We start from the raw sequence: 18,629 nt of genomic DNA on the forward strand, positions 1-18,629 counted from the left end.
GGCACTTTGTTGTTTTAAGTTTGTTTCTTTTGAATCTCTTCCTGGATGGTATTTTCCTAATCAAGGCAAATCTGTATATTTAATGTCTGATTGGTAAATGCTGTCCCATGTGTTTGAGCAGAAGGTATGAGCTGTTTTATGACCACATCCTCCTATCTCCAGTGAGCCCAGTCATCCCTCTTTAATATCTGCTTTACAATGTAATTGCTGTGATAAACAGGAAGTGCATTGGCGGTATCTGGCCTGAGTTTCTGTATCAGGAAAAGTGACTTTACTGGCATTTGTGTAATCCACTCTACCCTTTTAGCAGGAGTTTTTGCACTGTCAACAAAATACACTTATGTCTGGTGTCAGTCATTTCAATATTTCTAAGACAATTAGCAAATCAATCCTTTTTGTCATGTCTATAACATTTTCTTTTTTAGAAAGATTCTTATTTTTTTTGCCATTTATTCAAAGACAGATATCGTGTTTATTTGGTTTATAGTAAATGGCATTACTACTGTAGCATAGTTTTTTTTTTTTCATTGTGAGTGCAGACATGAAATTATCCAGATTAAATAAGTGAAGGGGAAGGAACATTTTCTCTTCACGTTATCATCAGATATCTAGATACGAATGAAAGTACGGTGATAAAACCAATTGCTGAGGGTGCTCTGTGATGATACGAAGTGAGTCGGCTAGTTGGTGACACTGGTGGCTCTACCTTCTGCAGGTGCAAAGTCAAAAAGCCATAAAGAGGTGTATGCTGGGAAACTGCCTGCTTCCTGCTTCACAGTCATTCAAGGAACAGCTGTCCTCAGATCCGACACTTATTGTTTCGAACAAGGTAACACAGTTATGATATGTATTTATTTTGTACTTTTCCACTGTGATCTTTAGAGTCTTAAAATTATAGATCTATGGAAACCGAAAATTGCATTTAAATTGTGTATAATTGGGTTTTTCATGTTCAAGTGTCATGTCAAAAGGACAATCGGAGAACCCCCAAACTGCCTTCTAAAAATACAGTTTTTTTGCTATTGTATGTTATCTACGGCTAGTTGTCATACATAAGTTGAGGCACACTGTTATAGCTTACTGAGATGTTCTTGGGTTACTGTCTCTGGGCTGAATCTTAATAAAGAAGATGACATTTTCACATTCCTTTGCAGTCTTATCCAGGGTTTGCTATGCTGCATTTGAGTAAGGTAAGAACAAGTATCTTTGTAATATTTATACATGATCCTAAAATTACTCAGACATTTTGATAATAGTCTGTCAGCACCAAAATAATTGTTTGTTGCACCAACTAGGGTGATTTTGTGTGGGTGGACTCCAGTATCGGGGTGCCGATTGGGGCGGAGGTGAAGGTGTCCGACACCGGACAGCTCCGGCTGATCGATGATGAGGGAAAGGTACAAAACCCACTTTTTTTCACTTCCAGAAAATTGAGTTCATGACTTATTATATAATGTGAACCCTTTTGTAACTTTCATATAGGAACACAAGGTGAGCAAGAAGACGGAGGGCACCGTGCGACCCATGCACCCCACCTCTGTGAAGGGTGTGGATGACATGATAAGGCTGGGGGACCTGCACGAGGCCGGCCTCCTCAGGAACCTCCTGGTGCGACACAAAGAAGGCACCATCTATGTAAGTTTCTGTTCCCTCTGCACCACCTAGTTTTATGATGTCCATAACCTGCTGTGAAATGCTTACTTGCTGTGATTGGCTCCTCTATTTCAGACTTCGGCCTGTGCTTTATCACAGTGCTGTTCGTCTCCATAGAGACAAATGAGCCTCTGTTGAAAGAGAACATCCCAGTGTTTCTGTTTCCACAAAGCTCAGCAGTGTGTGTTCAGTTATGAATCATTGTGTTGAATAAAAATACTATTGCTAAATCCTGGGGGCAAAATGTACAAAGGCTTTCATCTCTTTGTGTTATAACCCGCGGCGCTTAACACAGCGTTCATGATTTGAATCCGTCCATGAAATTGTTAGATCATATTTAGAACATGCAGATGATGCATTGCGGCCATGACCAAACAAGAGTCCCTGGGGTGCCTGGGGTCCCTGGCTTAATGCTGTGCCTACAACACAGTAACTTGTTTATGCTCATGTACACAAATATATTCCTCCACTGTGTCTAAATTAACCCCCCTCTGTTTTAAGACATACACAGGCTCCATTCTGGTGGCAGTCAATCCTTACCAGCTGCTGCCCATCTACACCACGGAGCAAGTGCACATGTACACAGACCGCCGGCTGGGTGAACTGCCACCGCACGTCTTTGCCATCGCAGACAGCTGCTTCTTCAACATGCGCCGCAACAAGAAGAACCAGTGCTGCGTCATCAGGTGGGCTTCAGTCAGACGCTGGTCCTGATCACTAGTTCTGCTTCAAATCATCCATTCATCAAATAAGCCTTCATTTTTAGAAGGGAGACTCACTGAGAGCAGACTCTCTTTTGCAGTGCCCCGTTTACAATACACAAGAAGATAGTGTGAAAATGTATACTTACATAGTATAGACAACATTGTAAAGTGGCCCCATTTGTGAGTCAAATGATGTGGCTGCAATACAAATATGTATTATTACTGATTTCTAAGAGTAAACTGATTGTCTGACAGTTTATGGACCAAACAATTATTGGTTTTTAGAGAAAAGTTGTGGTGGAGGAATTGATGATACAAATACTCATGTTCACAGCCAACATTACCATGAGATACCATAGAAAAGCTACTGGAGACAAATACAGGATGGCAAGAGCCAAACAATCAAGCAAGACATTCACATTAAGATTAAAATGTCAAATGGGCAAAATTCAAATGTAAAATATTCATATTTAACTGTCATTGAAACTGTAATTGATAAACGTATTAATGGGAAATGTCCAAAAGTATTTTGAAGATTATTCCATTTGTAAGGTCCAAAGAAATGAAAGCTGATTTTCCGAGGGTACCATACATAGTAGGGATATGTAAGAGCACTGCATTGTAGGGTTATTAAGGCTCCTGAAGGCTGGATGGATGTGAAGATTCCTTCTTCATTTCAACAGGTAAAGCTTTAGTTGTTGGAGGCAACTTTTAAAGAATTGCAACCATGCCACCGAGCATAAAGTGCTTGCTCACGTGTGTCTGCATATACATTGATTCAACCATTAAAAGCATACAAAGGGGGGGGGGGGGGAACTTAAATTGATGTTGATAATTTTCAAACAATGTTGATAGGGGTTTAAAACAGACATTTCGCTTGGAAACAGTGAAAGGCATTTTAAAGACGGTAAATCATTTAAATATTGAATAATATTGTTGCCCCAGACTGAGGCCCTGAATAAGCCCTGTTCAATAGCTTCTTCATATTTCCTCTTTGCAATTCATTGCATCTTGTTTGTCGTTCATGTATTCATGTGTATTTTTAAGTACTTGATATGAATGAATCCTATTGTTTTTACTCTAAATATCATTATAAAGTAACATTTATTTTTCAAAAGCTACCTTTTTAAATAAATTTCCTCTGCATGTGTCACTCCTGTCTCCCCATCAGTGGAGAGTCAGGAGCAGGGAAGACGGAGAGCACCAAGCTCATGCTGCAGTTCCTGGCTGCAGTGAGCGGACAGCACTCCTGGATCGAGCAGCAGATCCTGGAAGCAAACCCCATCCTGGAGGGTACGGGCAAAAAGTCTGAAACTATAAAACAGTCTTCATAATCTGCTGTTTCGCTTAATCTGCTGTGTTGTTTTCTTCTCAGCCTTTGGTAATGCCAAAACCGTTCGTAACGATAACTCCAGTCGATTTGGAAAGTACATTGACATCAACTTCACCAAGGGGGGGGCCATTGAGGGGGCCCGCGTTGAGCAGTACCTTCTGGAGAAGTCGCGAGTTTGTCGTCAGGTGGAAAAATGTGTTATGAGCAGAATATTTGCAAGAGCAGTAAATTGGGACAGTTCAAATGTTCTTGTGATAAACATGTTGGTCCACATGCAGGCGCCGGAGGAGAGGAACTACCACATCTTTTACTACATGCTGATGGGAATGCCAGCCGAGCAGAAGAAGAATCTTTCCCTTGGGAGCGCTGCGGAGTACAACTATCTGACCATGGTACTGGAATACTTTGGCAAACTGTAAAATGTTTATATAATTGTGATGGATACTGAAGATACAAAAGAGCCAGTTAATCTCATATTACAAGATCAAGGTTCAAATCAATCAGTAATTAAGCTGTAAACCATGTGATCATATCCCCAGGGTAAATGCACCAGCTGTGAAGGACGTGATGATGTGAAGGAATACGCCCACTTCCGCTCAGCTCTGAAGATCCTCATGTTCACAGACAATGACTCCTGGGAAGTCTCCAGGTTGCTCGCTGCTATCCTTCACCTCGGCAATGTGGACTACGAGGGTAAAGACAGCACCATACGAGGGGATTAGCACACCAACAAACATACTGTATATAGTTGAATTTTTTAGCCATTACTTATATTTGTTTTGCATTCTTTCAGCCACCATAGTAAATAACCTAGAGGGCTGTGACATCCTCCAATCATCCCATTTCAAAATGGCCAGCCAACTTTTGGAGGTATGAATTTTACAAATCTTAACTAAGGTGCTGAGATGAACTGTTCTTACTGTGTTTGCCTCTTACCTCAGGTGGATCCCAAAGCGCTGGAGAAGAGTCTGACTCAGCGCTCCTTCATGACAGCCAAAGAGAGTGTGACCAAACCTCTGGCCTCGGCCCAGGCGGTGGACTGCAGGGACGCCTTCGTCAAGGTCACATCACTCTTGATCCATGATTTGCAGCAAATTCAGCTTATTTGAACAAAAACTAAACTAACCTTGTGATGATATAATGCTCATACACATCAGAGAACAAAAGAGAGATGATAAAACGGAGAAACTTTTTAATTCTGTACCACCCTTAGGCAACAATTTAAACCTAATGTAATGTGGCCGTTTGAGGACTTCTCAGACTTTACATGCAATATCAGTTATCTTCAGGTCTCTGAAAGTCCTTCAATGACAGAAGAGATCATGTCCTCATAGGTGCCTGTTAAATATGTGTTTGTTGGGTTTTTAAACCTTAAGCTTAGTAACTCAACATTACATTACATAGCATTTAGCTGAGGCTTCTATCCAAAGCGACTTACAATAAGTGCAATAAACCATAAAGATTCAAACTAAGGACAACAACATCTGTGCTGACATATTCACTTCAAACAAGCAACATCATTGTAAGTACTAATGCATAAGTAAAACTCTTAAGTGCGTTTTTTTATTCCAATTAGGAGCCAGTTACATGAACAAAAGCAAATGTCCTCAATTTGACTTGTTAATTCATTTACTAACCAATGTTAGCATCCTATTAACATTTAGTATTATTGAATAATGTTAACATGCTGTCACATACACTACTAGTCAAAAGTTTTTTATTTATTTAAATTTTTTCTACACTGTAGATTAATACTGAAGACATCAAAACAATAAAAGAACACATATGGAATTATCTAGTAAACAAAAAAGTGTTAAAAAAAATCCAGAATATGATTTATATTTTGCTGGCTACTGCAGAATGCTGTGGTAGCCATGTTGGTTAAGGCTGCCTTGAATTCTGAATAAATAACCAACAGTGTCACCAGCCAACACACCCCTGGTTTGCAGTTTCTGAGGCTGCTATCTGATGTATTTATCCTCTGCAGCAGAGGTGTCTCTTTATCTTCCTTTCCTGGGGGGGTCCTCATGAGAGCCAGTTTCATCATAGCGTTCGATGGTTTTTGCGACTGCACTTGAGGATAAATTCAAAGTTCTTGTCATTTTCCGGATCGACTGGCCTTCATTTCTTAAAGTCATGATGGACGGTCGTTTCTCTTTACTCAGTTGAGTGGTTCTTGCCATAATATGGATTACAACATTAGTCAAATAGGGCTTTCCACTGTGCACTAACCCTATCTCTGCACAACACAACTGATGGTTTCAAACACATTAAGAAGGCAAGTCATTCCACAAATGGACTCTTGACAAGGCACACGTGTTAATTCAAAACCATTCCAGGTTACACCTCATGAAGCTGACTGAGAGAAGCCAAGAGTGTGCAAAGCTGTCATCAAGGCAAAACGGGGCTACTTTGAAGAATATCAAATAAATAATATATTCTGGATTTTTGTACACTTTTTTGTTAACTAGATAATTCCATATGTGTTCTTTCATAGTTTTGATGTCTTCAGTATTAATCTACGAAGTACAAACAAATAAAAATAAACAAAAACCATTGAATGATAAGGTGTTCAAACTTTTGACTGCTGCTGTATATGTTGCATTATGTGAGGATTTATGCTAATGCTAAATTAATGCTTTTATGTACCTTTAGCAATCACGGCTAGTATTGTATTATCTGTTAGGGTACATGCTACACTAGCTAATATACATTTAGCATTGTAGCAACGTTCAGCATTAAATCACGTTAACATGATAAAGATACATGCTAATATATTGGAATGATTCTACTATACAATATGCAAACATTTTGACCAGCTTCTGAGCATGATTTTTAAATAGCCTACCCAAGTTTGGCCTCCTCTTTTCATGGCAAACCTGGCCAAGACAGCAGCATAAAAAGTCTGGCAACAAGTACTAAAAACAGATAAGCCAGAAATAAAGCTAAAATCCGGCTAAGAGCAGAGTCATTTACCATAGCCTGAAAGCAATAACATAGGAGTTTGAGTCAACATTTATGACATTTCGATATTTGTGTTGTTTTTTATTAAAGTGATTGGTGTTACGTAAAATACGTAGGTAACATATTCTCTATATTATTTGTCCAGGCTATTTATGGAAGACTTTTCCTTTGGGTTGTGGGCAAAATCAACGCTGCCGTTTACAAGCCAGCTGAGGATTCCAAAGAGGTCCGACAGTCGATAGGCCTGCTCGACATCTTCGGCTTTGAGAACTTCGCCAAAAACAGGTTCACAACAACTCCCATGTCATTAGAGTGAGGCTGCATTGTTGAGACAAATTGACTAAATTCCCCTCATCGTTCTTTCCTCTTGTGCTGTTTTTTGGACTGTTGGCAGCTTTGAGCAGCTGTGCATCAACTTTGCTAACGAGCAGTTGCAGCAGTTCTTCGTCAGGCACGTTTTCAAGCTGGAGCAGGACGAGTATTCCCGTGAAAACATTGTTTGGCAGCACATCCAATACCAAGACAACCAAAGCACCCTGGACGTGTTGGCCAACAAGTCTCTGAACATGATGGCGCTTATCGATGAGGAGAGTAACTTCCCCAAGGTCTGTATCCTCCTCGTACCTCATCAGATTTTAAAACAGAGCAAATCAGGTTTTACCTTTTAATTTGTTGTTATTTTTTAGGGCACAGATGCCACACTGCTCCAAAAGATGAATCAGGTCCATGGTAAAGGGGTCATCTATATTCCCCCCAAGAACAACTATGAGACACAGTTTGGAATCAAACATTTTGCTGGAGAAGTCTTCTATGATTCAAAAGGTACTTTTAGAGCTTTTAGAAGCAGCAAGTAATTCTAGTGCAAGTCCTATGTGATGTTTTTATTGTGTCTGTCTTGCTTTGAGGCTTTCTTGAGAAAAACCGGGACGCCCTCAGCTCTGATCTGATCCAGCTGGTTGAAACCTCCACCAACAAACTCCTCAAACAGGCCTTTCACGATGTGCTGTCTTCCAGTACCATCAAGAGGAGTGTGAACCCCAGGATGATCATCACCTCGGCCAGCAGCAGCCTCCGGGTCAGAGCAGCTTTGAGCTTCAGCAATAGATAAAGTAGTACATTAGTTGATGTAATTACCAACACTCTCTGACATTTGTTTGTGTCTGGCAGCAAACGAGTGATGGCAAGAAGCGTGTGCCGACCCTGACCGGCCAGTTCCGTCAGTCTCTGGATTCCCTGATGAAAACGCTGACTGTGTGCCAGCCATATTTCATACGTTGCATTAAACCCAACGACTTCAAGAGACCCATGGTGAGAAAAGAAGCTGCATTCACTCCAACCAAACCAACATATTTAATTATCTACCAACAGTGAATGAGATGTGCTTCCTTTGTCTCAGCTGTTCGACAGAGAGCTGTGCATGCGCCAGCTCCGTTACTCTGGTATGATGGAGACCATCAGGATCCGGAAAGCTGGATATCCCGTACGATACACATTCGAGGAGTTTTTAATTCGCTACCGTGTGCTTCTCAGAACTTCCCTCTGTGATCCCAAAAAAGTAAGTTGGAGGTTTGATCATTTTTATCACTTCCTTACACCTTTGTTTATCCTCTCTCTCTGGTTTGAATTATAGATATTTTTGCTCTCACAGGAAAGTAAACAGAAATGCTGTGAAAGCATTTGTGAATCTGTGCTGAGTGGAGAGGGCGACTGGAAGACTGGCAAGACCAAGATATTCCTCAAGGTGCTTATTGTACAATCTGTTGTTACTGATATATACAGTTGCAAGAAAAAGTGTGAACCCTTTGGAATTACCTGGATTTCTGCATAAGTTTGTCATAAAATGTGTTCTGATCTTCATCTAAGTCACAACAATAGACAAACACAGTCTGCTTAAACTAATACCACACAAACAATTATATGTTTTCATGTTTTTATTGAACACACCATGTAAACATTCACAGTGCAGGGTGGAAAAAGTATGTGAACCCCTAGGCTAAAGACTTATTCAAGAGCTAATTGGAGTCAGGAGTCAGGAGTCAGCCAACCTGGAGTCCAATCAATGAGACGAGATTGGAGGTGTTGGTTAAAGCTACCCTGCCCTATAAAAAATACACACCAGTTTTGAATTTGCTATTCTTAAGAAGCATTGCCAGATGTGAACCATGCCTCGCACAAAAGAGCTCTCAGAAGGGGGTAGTGCACAGTGAATCTCTCCCCCAGAAGTGTCAAAAGACAATTTGAATGTAGACAAAAGTAGAAGCTGCTAATAGACCGGTTGGGGACCACACAGGGCGGCCTCCTAGTGCCCCCCCCCGGCCGCTAGAGAGCCCAATCCGGAAGGTGAAGGTAAAGAACCGGTCCATCGCGAGACTTGCTGAGCCCGGACGCCGTGTCGCCCGGCCCGCCCCCGCAGCGCGAAGAAGACATCGTCTCACTTCACCGCTAGCCTGGACTCGGAACGTCGGACCGTTTCGCCGGCCTGGATCTCAACCTTTGCGTAACTTCCCCCTATAACGTACTAGGGGACCGTTAAAGGGGATAATTCATCTACATTAACACTTGTCTCTAGTGGTGAACATGTCCGAAGCCGGAAACCACAGGGAGCCGTACGAAGCTTATGTTCTCGTCGACGGAAAAAGGAGTCCATAAGGGCAGGAAATCTCCCTTACTCAGGTATCTGTCTGTACTCTACGTCAGTGTATTCGATTTTATATTTACAGTAAAGGTTGAAAAAAAGGGGTTTGGAGCATAGACATAGGAGAGTCCTGAAAGACCTAGTCTTTCACGGAGAAGGAGTAATTCAAAGAAAGTTACGGGGGAGGTCAAGGTCGGTATTCACAGTCCTTAGGCTTTCTTTTGTCATCGTGTCAAAAAAGTTAAGAAAAAACACACACCGTCTATCAAATAAAGATGTTTATTATAGATTATATGATTATAGCATTGATGATGCATATGAATATTATAGCCATATATCATATATATAATATATGTCATTATATATATATGCGATATGCTATCACTCTTATATTTATATTGTATCAAGGGCAACTTAATGTAACCTTTCTCTAAGGTTTGTCAAGTTGTATTCGATTATTGTTATTTTCCCGACTTGACACGCGCCCACTGTCATTCAAAACGCTATAAGCAGCTGACTTTATTTCGTTTTTCACCAAACAAGAGGTCCTATACTTATACACGTGAGTTACGGGTAGACGTAACACAAGGTCTGTAACGTGAATCATTGGTGTTTTTGTATCACAAAACTCGGCTTTGTAGAGGTCAGGAATCTACTAACCTATGTTTGTTGTAAATTCCTTCGGGTGTGGCTTCGATTTTCCATATTAACCGAAAGAGTTATTATATTTTATTTTTAGTAAACTTAACATTTCGACCTAATCAACCGACTTGAATAATGAATTTGTCATTGCTGTGTCGTTCGTATGTTTATTCAGTGTATTCCATACGTCGTAACCGTCTAAAAGTTATCCAAACGACGTAGTTTGGGTGAAGTGTCAGACGTTCTTTTTCATAACTTGGAAACCTTGATGGGACTAAAGCGGTATTGTAAACCAGTATTTTAGACAAGACTAGAAGTAGATTCAGGTGTTGTTATCTGTTTGGTGTCAGACGGATTCGATTTTGGTGTGTGTTGTTAATAATACAAAAATACAAAACTTGTGTCGGGTGCACATTTGTAAGTGTCCTGTCCCCACCTTTTTTCTACACTTGGGAACTAAACTATTGACCCGCCCCCCCCCCCACTGGGAGGAAACCAGTGCGTTTTAGTTGGAGTTGGTTTGCCAAGGATATCAACGGTTAGTCTGGACGTGTTGCAGTCGCTCCTTAAAAACCTGGTAAGGAGGAATGTTTTGACAGTCAAGTCGTATAAGAACCCTAAGAGCCAACTTTGGGCGGGAAACTCAGTACGGTGTGCGTACGAGTTAACCAACCCAAGCCTGAGAGACCGGTAAGGTCTTCGACATAAAAAGAGACCAACTTCGGTAAGCAACACTAAATGAGACACGAAAACCCAAACAACAGGCAACGATGGGTAGCGCGAGGCGCGCGCGAGGCGGTGTGAAGTAACACTGTCTACGGAAAATGAGGTGGTTACGACTATTAAGCACGTGAACTTAGCGCGGGCGCGCCCAGGCGCCATACGCGCGTTAAGACAGGTCGCGGGATCCGGTGTTGGCGTCGGCGGGTTGGTACTCGAGGGAGGTGGTATGAAGTGTAACCCTACTCAAAACTACAACCACACGACAGGAAAAAAACGAGTGTGTATCGGCACACACACGAAGGAAGGTTTGTTGAGTTGCAACCAAAGTAGACGGGTGTCTTGTAAAACGTCATCACTGTACGAAGACTTGGTAGTCACGAGAAAAGTTTGAAGTTGCGCCAGCCGTCGCTAGCGAAAGAAAGCCGTCGTCACCGAAGGAGGCACACAGGAGCGGTACCTTGAGGTAGAACAAGTCACAAAATGCATAGCATCTAAGCGTTGTCTCTACATGTACAGGTCTCTAAGAATTCAGGATCTCGCTGTGAGTCCAGAAGAGTGGAGTAAGCTCGTAGACGCCACGAGACACGTAGTAGAAATGTTCCTGCCGTTAGGATCCTTCATCGTTGTCAGCGGCCTTGAGAAGAGGTAATTCTGTTAAGGGAATGGTCACTGAACTAATTCGTCAGTTCCGAACAATCCTATGAAACCATTGGGAAAGAGGTCGAAATACGGTTGAGTTGTTAGTAATAGNTTTCTGCTGTTTTATACTATATTTGAGTTTGTTTGTCTGAACATCTTGTTTCTCTTAAGCATTAAGAACACTTAGGGCATGATGTAACAATAAAAAGGTTATATACAGTATAAAATACCACATACTGTACGCCCTCCCATGCCACCCTGGCATGACCTCTTGCCCCACCTTTGCCACCCCATGTAAAATGTTCTAGAACCGCCACTGAGCATATAATAAATATAAAATCAGAAAGTATTTATCAAACGCACACAGGCAGTTGTGTTTAGAACCAGTTTGACGGTAAAGGATGTATCCTGGTTTCATTTATCAGCCTCATTGCTGTGATGTCTGAGAGTAATTTACGTGGATGTAATAGTACGGCATAGTTTAGCAAATAAAAGTGATCGATCTCCCAGCTAGCGCTGTCTGTATAGTAGGCTATTTTGTAACGTAACGCCCCAAACAGCGCCCGTCTGTTAAACGCTATCGATTCAAACGGCAGCGCTTTATTAATATCTTGTTTCAAGCTCTCGTCCTTAGTAAAAACAAAACTAGTGGAAGGGGAAATGCTCCAAGGGGAAGCTGATCCACCTTCAGGTGCTGGGACAGCTCGGTCTCTCTGCAGCTGCGTGAGCCGCGGTCTGTGTGAACGCAGCTCCGCAGTTTAATGCAGGGCCGTAGCTGCGTTTTTAACGGGCCTAAGATGATATTTAAAATGATTCACTTTTAATTAATGTACTGCTTGTTTTGTTGCCTGAGAAGCTTGTGGACATAGTTTAGGTTTGTTTCTACAAATACAGTTTTAGGGACACTAAAGTTAGGGGGGCAGCTTCCCCCCCGTAGATCCGCCCCTGACTGGGACATGTCTCCATGCTTTAATGTTCAAAAAGCTATTTATTGTTCTCATACTGCCTGTGCTGCAGCACCTCTTTTCACCCTCTGTCTGAAACCAGAGCCCAGTCTGCTCTGATTGGTTAGCTGGCTGGCTCTGTTGTGATTGGTCAACCAATTATAGATTTTCCCACCCTTTAACCTATCACGTACAATTTGTTGGACCGCTAGCCAATAGAAGCACGAGTGTTTCGTGATGATGTCACTATGTTACGGAAGTAAACAAAGGAGTCCAACGGAGGAGTTTCAGGCAGGGGGGGGAAGAGGGATGATAGCCTTTGTTGTACATTTACATGCACAAAAACCTATATCACACTCTACAGGAAAGGGAAAACCCCAAAAAGCAGAATAGGGCCTCTTTAAAGTAAGGTCTTCTTCTGGCCTGTACTTTTATTGTGAGATATACATTGGCCTTCAGTAGCGGGCCGTGAATGTCATACCTTGGCCTTCAATAGTGTCCTACCTTAATCATCCACTTTTTAATACCATCATTATTACGTCGCTATAGAAACCATCAATATTATACAGAAAAGTAGTATAATAGGGCGTTGCATCACAGACAGGTATCTTATCATATGTAGCGAGAATGAATGCCATTACTAAAGCAAGAAACCAATAGCAGAACTGCATCAATATTTAAAATGACAAGAAAATATGAAAACATTTCAATTAAAGTCATGATAGTATACTCACCAATACGTTTTATTATTTGTACTCAAAATCCATCCTCCTTTCTTTCCTCAAGAAGAGTTCAATTACTCTGTTGGACAGATTATCTGAGCATTGACCTGATTGGTCAATGCAACAGTTTAATTTCCATTTGTTTTGACTCACAGCACTGTTGATTCTGAAGGCGTCAGTGCAGATCTATTTGACCTAGCAACACATTCTGACTTAAATTGGATTGGATAAAAGCTCCAACATTAACAACCATTACTGGACTCAGAGAAAGCTATAAAATTAAGAGAATAGACTATTGGAAATAATTTAATACATTATTCAGGGGTTCTGATAGTGTTTAGGCCAGCAGAGAAGGCCTTGCTGGCTCTGACGGCCCACCACTGATTGACTTGTTTCCCTACATTTCACTTCCACAGGAGGATGATTTGGTTCAGCTCACTGCAAAACATGTGTACATCCAGCATGGCTCTGAGAGCAGTGCAGAACATGTGAAGGAAGCTGTGCAGGACTGCATCAACAGCTCTCTGCTGGAGGCCAAGTCCGAGGCCAAGTGGGTGCAGATGGTCAGCTCTGCTCACGCTCAGGTCAGTCCCTCACAGCACCAGACACACAGTGAGCCTCGCAGCTCTGAGTAGATTTAAAGTTCCTGTCTGCTTTTCTCAACACCCTAGGGTCCTTATGTGAGTTCAAGACAGAAGGCGGACTCTGTGAAGGCGGAGATGGTGGACTACGCCCGGGAGAAGTGGCCCATGTTCTTCTCCCGCTTCTTCGAAGTTGTCAAGCTGTCAGGTAGGAATCATCTCGCTCTTGTTATTGTTGTTCGACAAGCAATGGATAATGTGCAGCCAGCCAGCCTAATAAATATCTTATTTTCTTATTATCACTTAAGGTGTTTCTTTTTTGCTTCTTTAGTGTTTACTTCCCGTCTCTCTTCTTCTGCTGATTTCTCTGTCCTCTAGCTCGCTGTGTCTTTTTCATTCCTCCTCTTGGGATGTTTTCCTGTTCTTCTTCTTCTATTCATTTTTTTAATATTCAAATAGTATCAGATGTAAAATAAGTGTTTTTTAGGCCACTGCTGAAGGTGTTCAATTTACTTATTTCTGCTTGAACGTTGATCAGAGCATCCGTATTCTGTATTGTAATGACTAATAACAGACTTTTTACTTCATTAATAAAGTAATATGAGTAATAATGTGTCATTGCCTGAAAGCATAGCACTTGCTATCTGTTTCTACCATTTTCAGGCATTATTATATTTTCACTTCAAGAAATGATTCCAAAGCATTTTCCAACCTGAATCCTGTGTGCCTCTTGGACAGCAGCACATGTGATCATTACTTTGACTGCTTCTGTTGATCCTCTAGTGTTCCGTCATTACACTGAACTTTGAACAAGAATAAGAGTTCAGCTTTATTTTAACCATACTTTATCAAAAACTCTATTTGTTGTTATCTACAAATTACCTTTATTAGTATGGGGTAAGACTTGCATTCAAAGCTTGTATCAAAAAAGTGTTGGTTTATTTCCTCCATAAAATGTTGAATATGAAAATGTGCAGCTACAGCACAGAGTAGCCTCTGTTCGTTCATTATTTTTATTTTTTTATACTGTTGATTGTCATTTTTGTATCTGTTTGTTCATTTATGACAAATAACAAGTAACAAAATAACTTTGCAGTGATACAAAAATTCAATTATGATTCTTCAGAAGGAATGTCACAAAGACACAAAGAGATTTGTATTTGTTCTTAGTTTTATGTTTTATTACAGTAGAACTCTAAAACAGTATAAGTTCCGCACTTTCCTCAGGACCAAGCCACAACACCTTTAATGATCAGCAGTGAAGCTGTTTACCCAGCATGCTCTGAGCAAATTAGCTGTTGCTGTGTTTTGTATCTATGTCAGACTGAAATATAAGAGGATATTAATAATAATAATAATAATAATAGTTACACTCCATCATTGGGGGTAAGACTCCAGCAAATCAGTGGATAAAGAAGGATTGTGAGTCAGGAAGAACATTTCATAGATTTCAGATGTTCTGCTTGTGAACAGTACTTTACACAACAATATATCCCAGCTGTCTTCACGATGAGCTCAGACTCACTGACAAGCTCATATTTATCTCCAAAAATCTAATTGCAAAATGCCACTAACATAAAATAAACTGTTAGACTTCCAAGACTCAATTCCTTAACATAACTCATCTAATGAAGTTTCCAGTTTACACCTGTTTGTTTCGGTCTTCACCATGTGGTGCCCCTGAAGCCATGACCTGTCAAATCTAATCACATTTTGTTTTTCCTCTCATCAACAAGAGCATTTCCATGTGGCCTGTCTTTTTTGTATAATTTGATTTGGCTGTAGGTATAGTTACATTACATTCAATATTTCAACATGACACCAAGAAATTAATTAGCACCAAAAAATACTTAAATGAGATAAAACCAAAGCCCTCAGGATTACAAAAGATCCCCATCACCCCTGCCACAAACTGTTCTGTCTGCTGCCGTCTGGCAGGCGGTACCGCAGCATCCGGACTAAAACCACCAGACTCAGGGACAGTTTCATCCCACAGGCCAGAAGACTGTTAAACACCTGGGGCCGTATTCACAAAGCATTTTATCTTACCGCTAGGAGTGCTCCTAACTCAGGTGTTTAACAGTCTTCTGGCCTGTGGGATGAAACTGTCCCTGAGTCTNAAGACCCCGAGATACTTGAACTCCTTCACTTGGGGTAAGGACTCATTCCCTACTTGGAGTGGACAGTCCATCGGTTTCCTGCTGAGAACCATGGCCTCAGATTTGGAGGTGCTGATCCTCATCCCAGCCGCTTCACACTCGGTTGCGAACCGATCCAGTGAGTGCTGAAGGTCGCAGACCGATGAAGCCATCAGAACCACATCATCTGCAAAAAGCAGTGGTGCAATCCTTAGTCCACCGAACTGCAGACCCCCTCCCCCACAACTACGCCTCGAAATCCGATCCATGTATATTACAAACAGGATTGGTGACAAAGCGCAGCCCTGGCGGAGGCCAACCCCTCACCTGAAATGGGTCCGACTTACTGCCGAGGACCCGGATACAGCTCTCGCTTTGGGAGTACAGAGATTGGATGGCCCTGAGTAGAGACCCCCTCACCCCATACTCCCGCAGCACCTCCCACAGTGACTCCCTGGGAACCCGGTCATACGCCTTCTCCAAGTCTACAAAACACATGTAGACTGGATGAGCGTACTCCCAGGCCCCCTCCAGAATCCTTGCGAGAGTAAAAAGCTGATCCGTCGTTCCACGACCAGGACGGAATCCGCATTTTTATGTTCATATAATAGTGATTTCAATGTCGCCCCAAAATTATCACTGGTTCCATCCTGGCCACCCCACTGAAAATGTCCTGGCTCCGCCACTGGCTCCTGGACGCTTAGGGAGTGAGAGTGTGTTGAAAATAGGGGTATGATATGGCTACAATGGGTGCTCTGTTTCGGTATTTTAAGCAAAAAAATTTTTTTGAATAGGTATGGCCCTACAATATATGTTTCCAATATAGCATAATAGGTCCACTTTAAGTACAATTCTGAGATACTAGTACTTTAGTAATTTTTTAATTTGTGCTACTTCTAACCGCTTCTAACCCATTAAAGTTCAGAGGTTAATTGTATACTTTTACTCCACTTAATTGATTTTAAACCTTTAGTTACTTTGCAGATTGGGATTAATGATATTAAATATAATCAACTCTTAGAAAAATTACACCTGCAGTAAAATCCACAAGCTACACAGCAGTATCAATATTTATACTCAAAACATGTGATATATATTATTCTGAAAGGGTCAATCTGCATAATGAGTACTTTTAGTTTTTGTACTTTAATTATATTTTGATTCAAATCTTTTTCTACTTTTACGTGAGTAACATTTGCTGTCTTTTACTTGTAACAGAGTATTCCTTCCCTGTGGTGTTTTTACTTTTACTTAATTACAAGATCTACCTACTTCTTCCACCTCTGTGAAATATTGACTTTGCTCTAGTCTGTCTCGCAGTCCGGGGGTGTGAGTGTAGCGAGCCACCAGAACACACTTGTTTATTTCATAGAGGAATTGGAGGCAAACACAAAAAAATACAGGTTATACCCTATATACTGTTTGTTGCATGTTCGAGAAAGAACATACGACTGAGTTAATATAGAGAAGGGACCGCTTTTGTGCCGTACAGCAAACAGCTGTTCTGGAGAAAAAATATAAACCTGGGCTCCCTTGAGCATGGTCTCCTGTCCTTGCAACTCTTTCAAGATTCAAAATTAAATGTGCACAGTAGCTACAGTGTAGATATGGCAATGAAAGCCTTGAGTCACAGGCTCCTCCAACAGTGCAACATGAATATATATAGGACATCAAATTAATAAAACAGATAAAATAGTGCACAAGAATGTAAATACAAATAAAATAGTGCAAGAAGAGTCTATATACAAGTAAATGGAATATAAGACATAATAAATGATGATAAATAATTAGCAAGATGCAAAATGAGAGATGAATGTTTATGGATGTTCTTCACAGAGTTTAGGTGTTTAATAGTCTTATTGCCTGTGGGATGTAACTGTCCCTGAGTCTGGTGGTTTTAGTCCGGATGCTGCGGTACTGCCTGCCAGACGGCAGCAGACAGAACAGTTTGTGGCTGGGGTGAAGGGGGTCTTTTATAATCCTGAGGGCCTTCTTCCTGAGCCGCTGGGAGTAAAGGTCCTCCATGGATGGCAGCTCCATCCTGGTGATGTTCTGTGCAGTTTTCACCACCCTCTGTAGAGTCTTACGATTGAGGGCGGTGCAGCTGCCGTACCAGGCCGTGATGCGGCCAGTCAGATGCTCTCTATGGTGCACCTGTAGGAGGTCAGGATCCTCTCTATTCGTCACAGGTAGAAGGTCAGGATGCTCTCTATGGTGCACCTGTAGGAGGTCAGGATGCTCTCTATGGTGCACCTGTAGGAGGTCAGGATGCTCTCTATGGTGCACCTGTAGAAGGTCAGGATCCTCTCTATGGTGCACCTGTAGGAGGTCAGGATGCTCTCTATGGTGCACCTGTAGAAGGTCAGGATCCTCTCTATGGTGCACCTGTAGAAGGTCAGGATGCTCTCTATGGTGCACCTGTAGAAGGTCAGGATGCTCTCTATTACCTCATTCACACCAACGGTGTTTCAGGGCCGGTTCGGAGCTGGAGCTTGAAAAGCACCAGGTTTTCCTATTCATACCGCAGCGGAGCAGCCTCTTAGCTCCGGAATCCGGTTCATTTCAAGCACCAAAAAATTGTCCGGCCAGAGCAAAAGCACCACATACTTCATGCTTACGTCGAGGCGGGGGCAGGGGCGGGATCAACTCCTGAACAACAAGAAAAAGCCCGCGTTTTATCCAGGTTGTCCACAACGATGGAGAAACTTAACAAGAGTTTCAGAGTTTCAGTGTTTCTGCTTTAGACTGTATAAATAAAGGTTTCTGCTCATGGTGAAGCAACGTGTCTGCGTGTTAAGGTGGAACCTGAGCATTCACGTTGATCACCTCATTATAAATTTATAAAACTATAAATATTAAAACTTTACTTACTACGTGTTCATTTGAGAACAGCTAAATTACTGATTACATACCTGGGTGAAGGTTACAGTTCATTTAAATGAAAGATACAA

The 18,629-nt window shown here is 41.6% G+C and overlaps 1 protein-coding gene across 1 annotated transcript; it reads left to right on the forward strand.

Moving 5' to 3' along the window:
• Nucleotides 1-1,364: 1,364 nt before the first annotated feature.
• Nucleotides 1,365-13,748, forward strand: LOC104958867 (unconventional myosin-VIIa-like; the record flags this gene model as incomplete). The annotated part of the gene is made up of 18 exons (XM_010786695.1): nucleotides 1,365-1,397; nucleotides 1,483-1,635; nucleotides 2,155-2,339; nucleotides 3,529-3,650; nucleotides 3,733-3,875; nucleotides 3,969-4,082; nucleotides 4,230-4,383; nucleotides 4,484-4,560; nucleotides 4,632-4,751; nucleotides 6,800-6,939; nucleotides 7,049-7,259; nucleotides 7,341-7,476; nucleotides 7,560-7,729; nucleotides 7,822-7,962; nucleotides 8,051-8,209; nucleotides 8,303-8,395; nucleotides 13,376-13,543; nucleotides 13,631-13,748. Coding segments are annotated over exons 2-18 (2,362 nt in total), but the record flags the coding sequence as incomplete, so codon positions are not given.
• Nucleotides 13,749-18,629: the final 4,881 nt, after the last annotated feature.

The sequence above is a fragment of the Notothenia coriiceps genome, unplaced genomic scaffold, assembly GCF_000735185.1.
Source record: "Notothenia coriiceps isolate Sejong01 unplaced genomic scaffold, NC01 NC01_scaffold00029465, whole genome shotgun sequence".
Classification (NCBI taxonomy): Eukaryota; Metazoa; Chordata; class Actinopteri; order Perciformes; family Nototheniidae; genus Notothenia; species Notothenia coriiceps.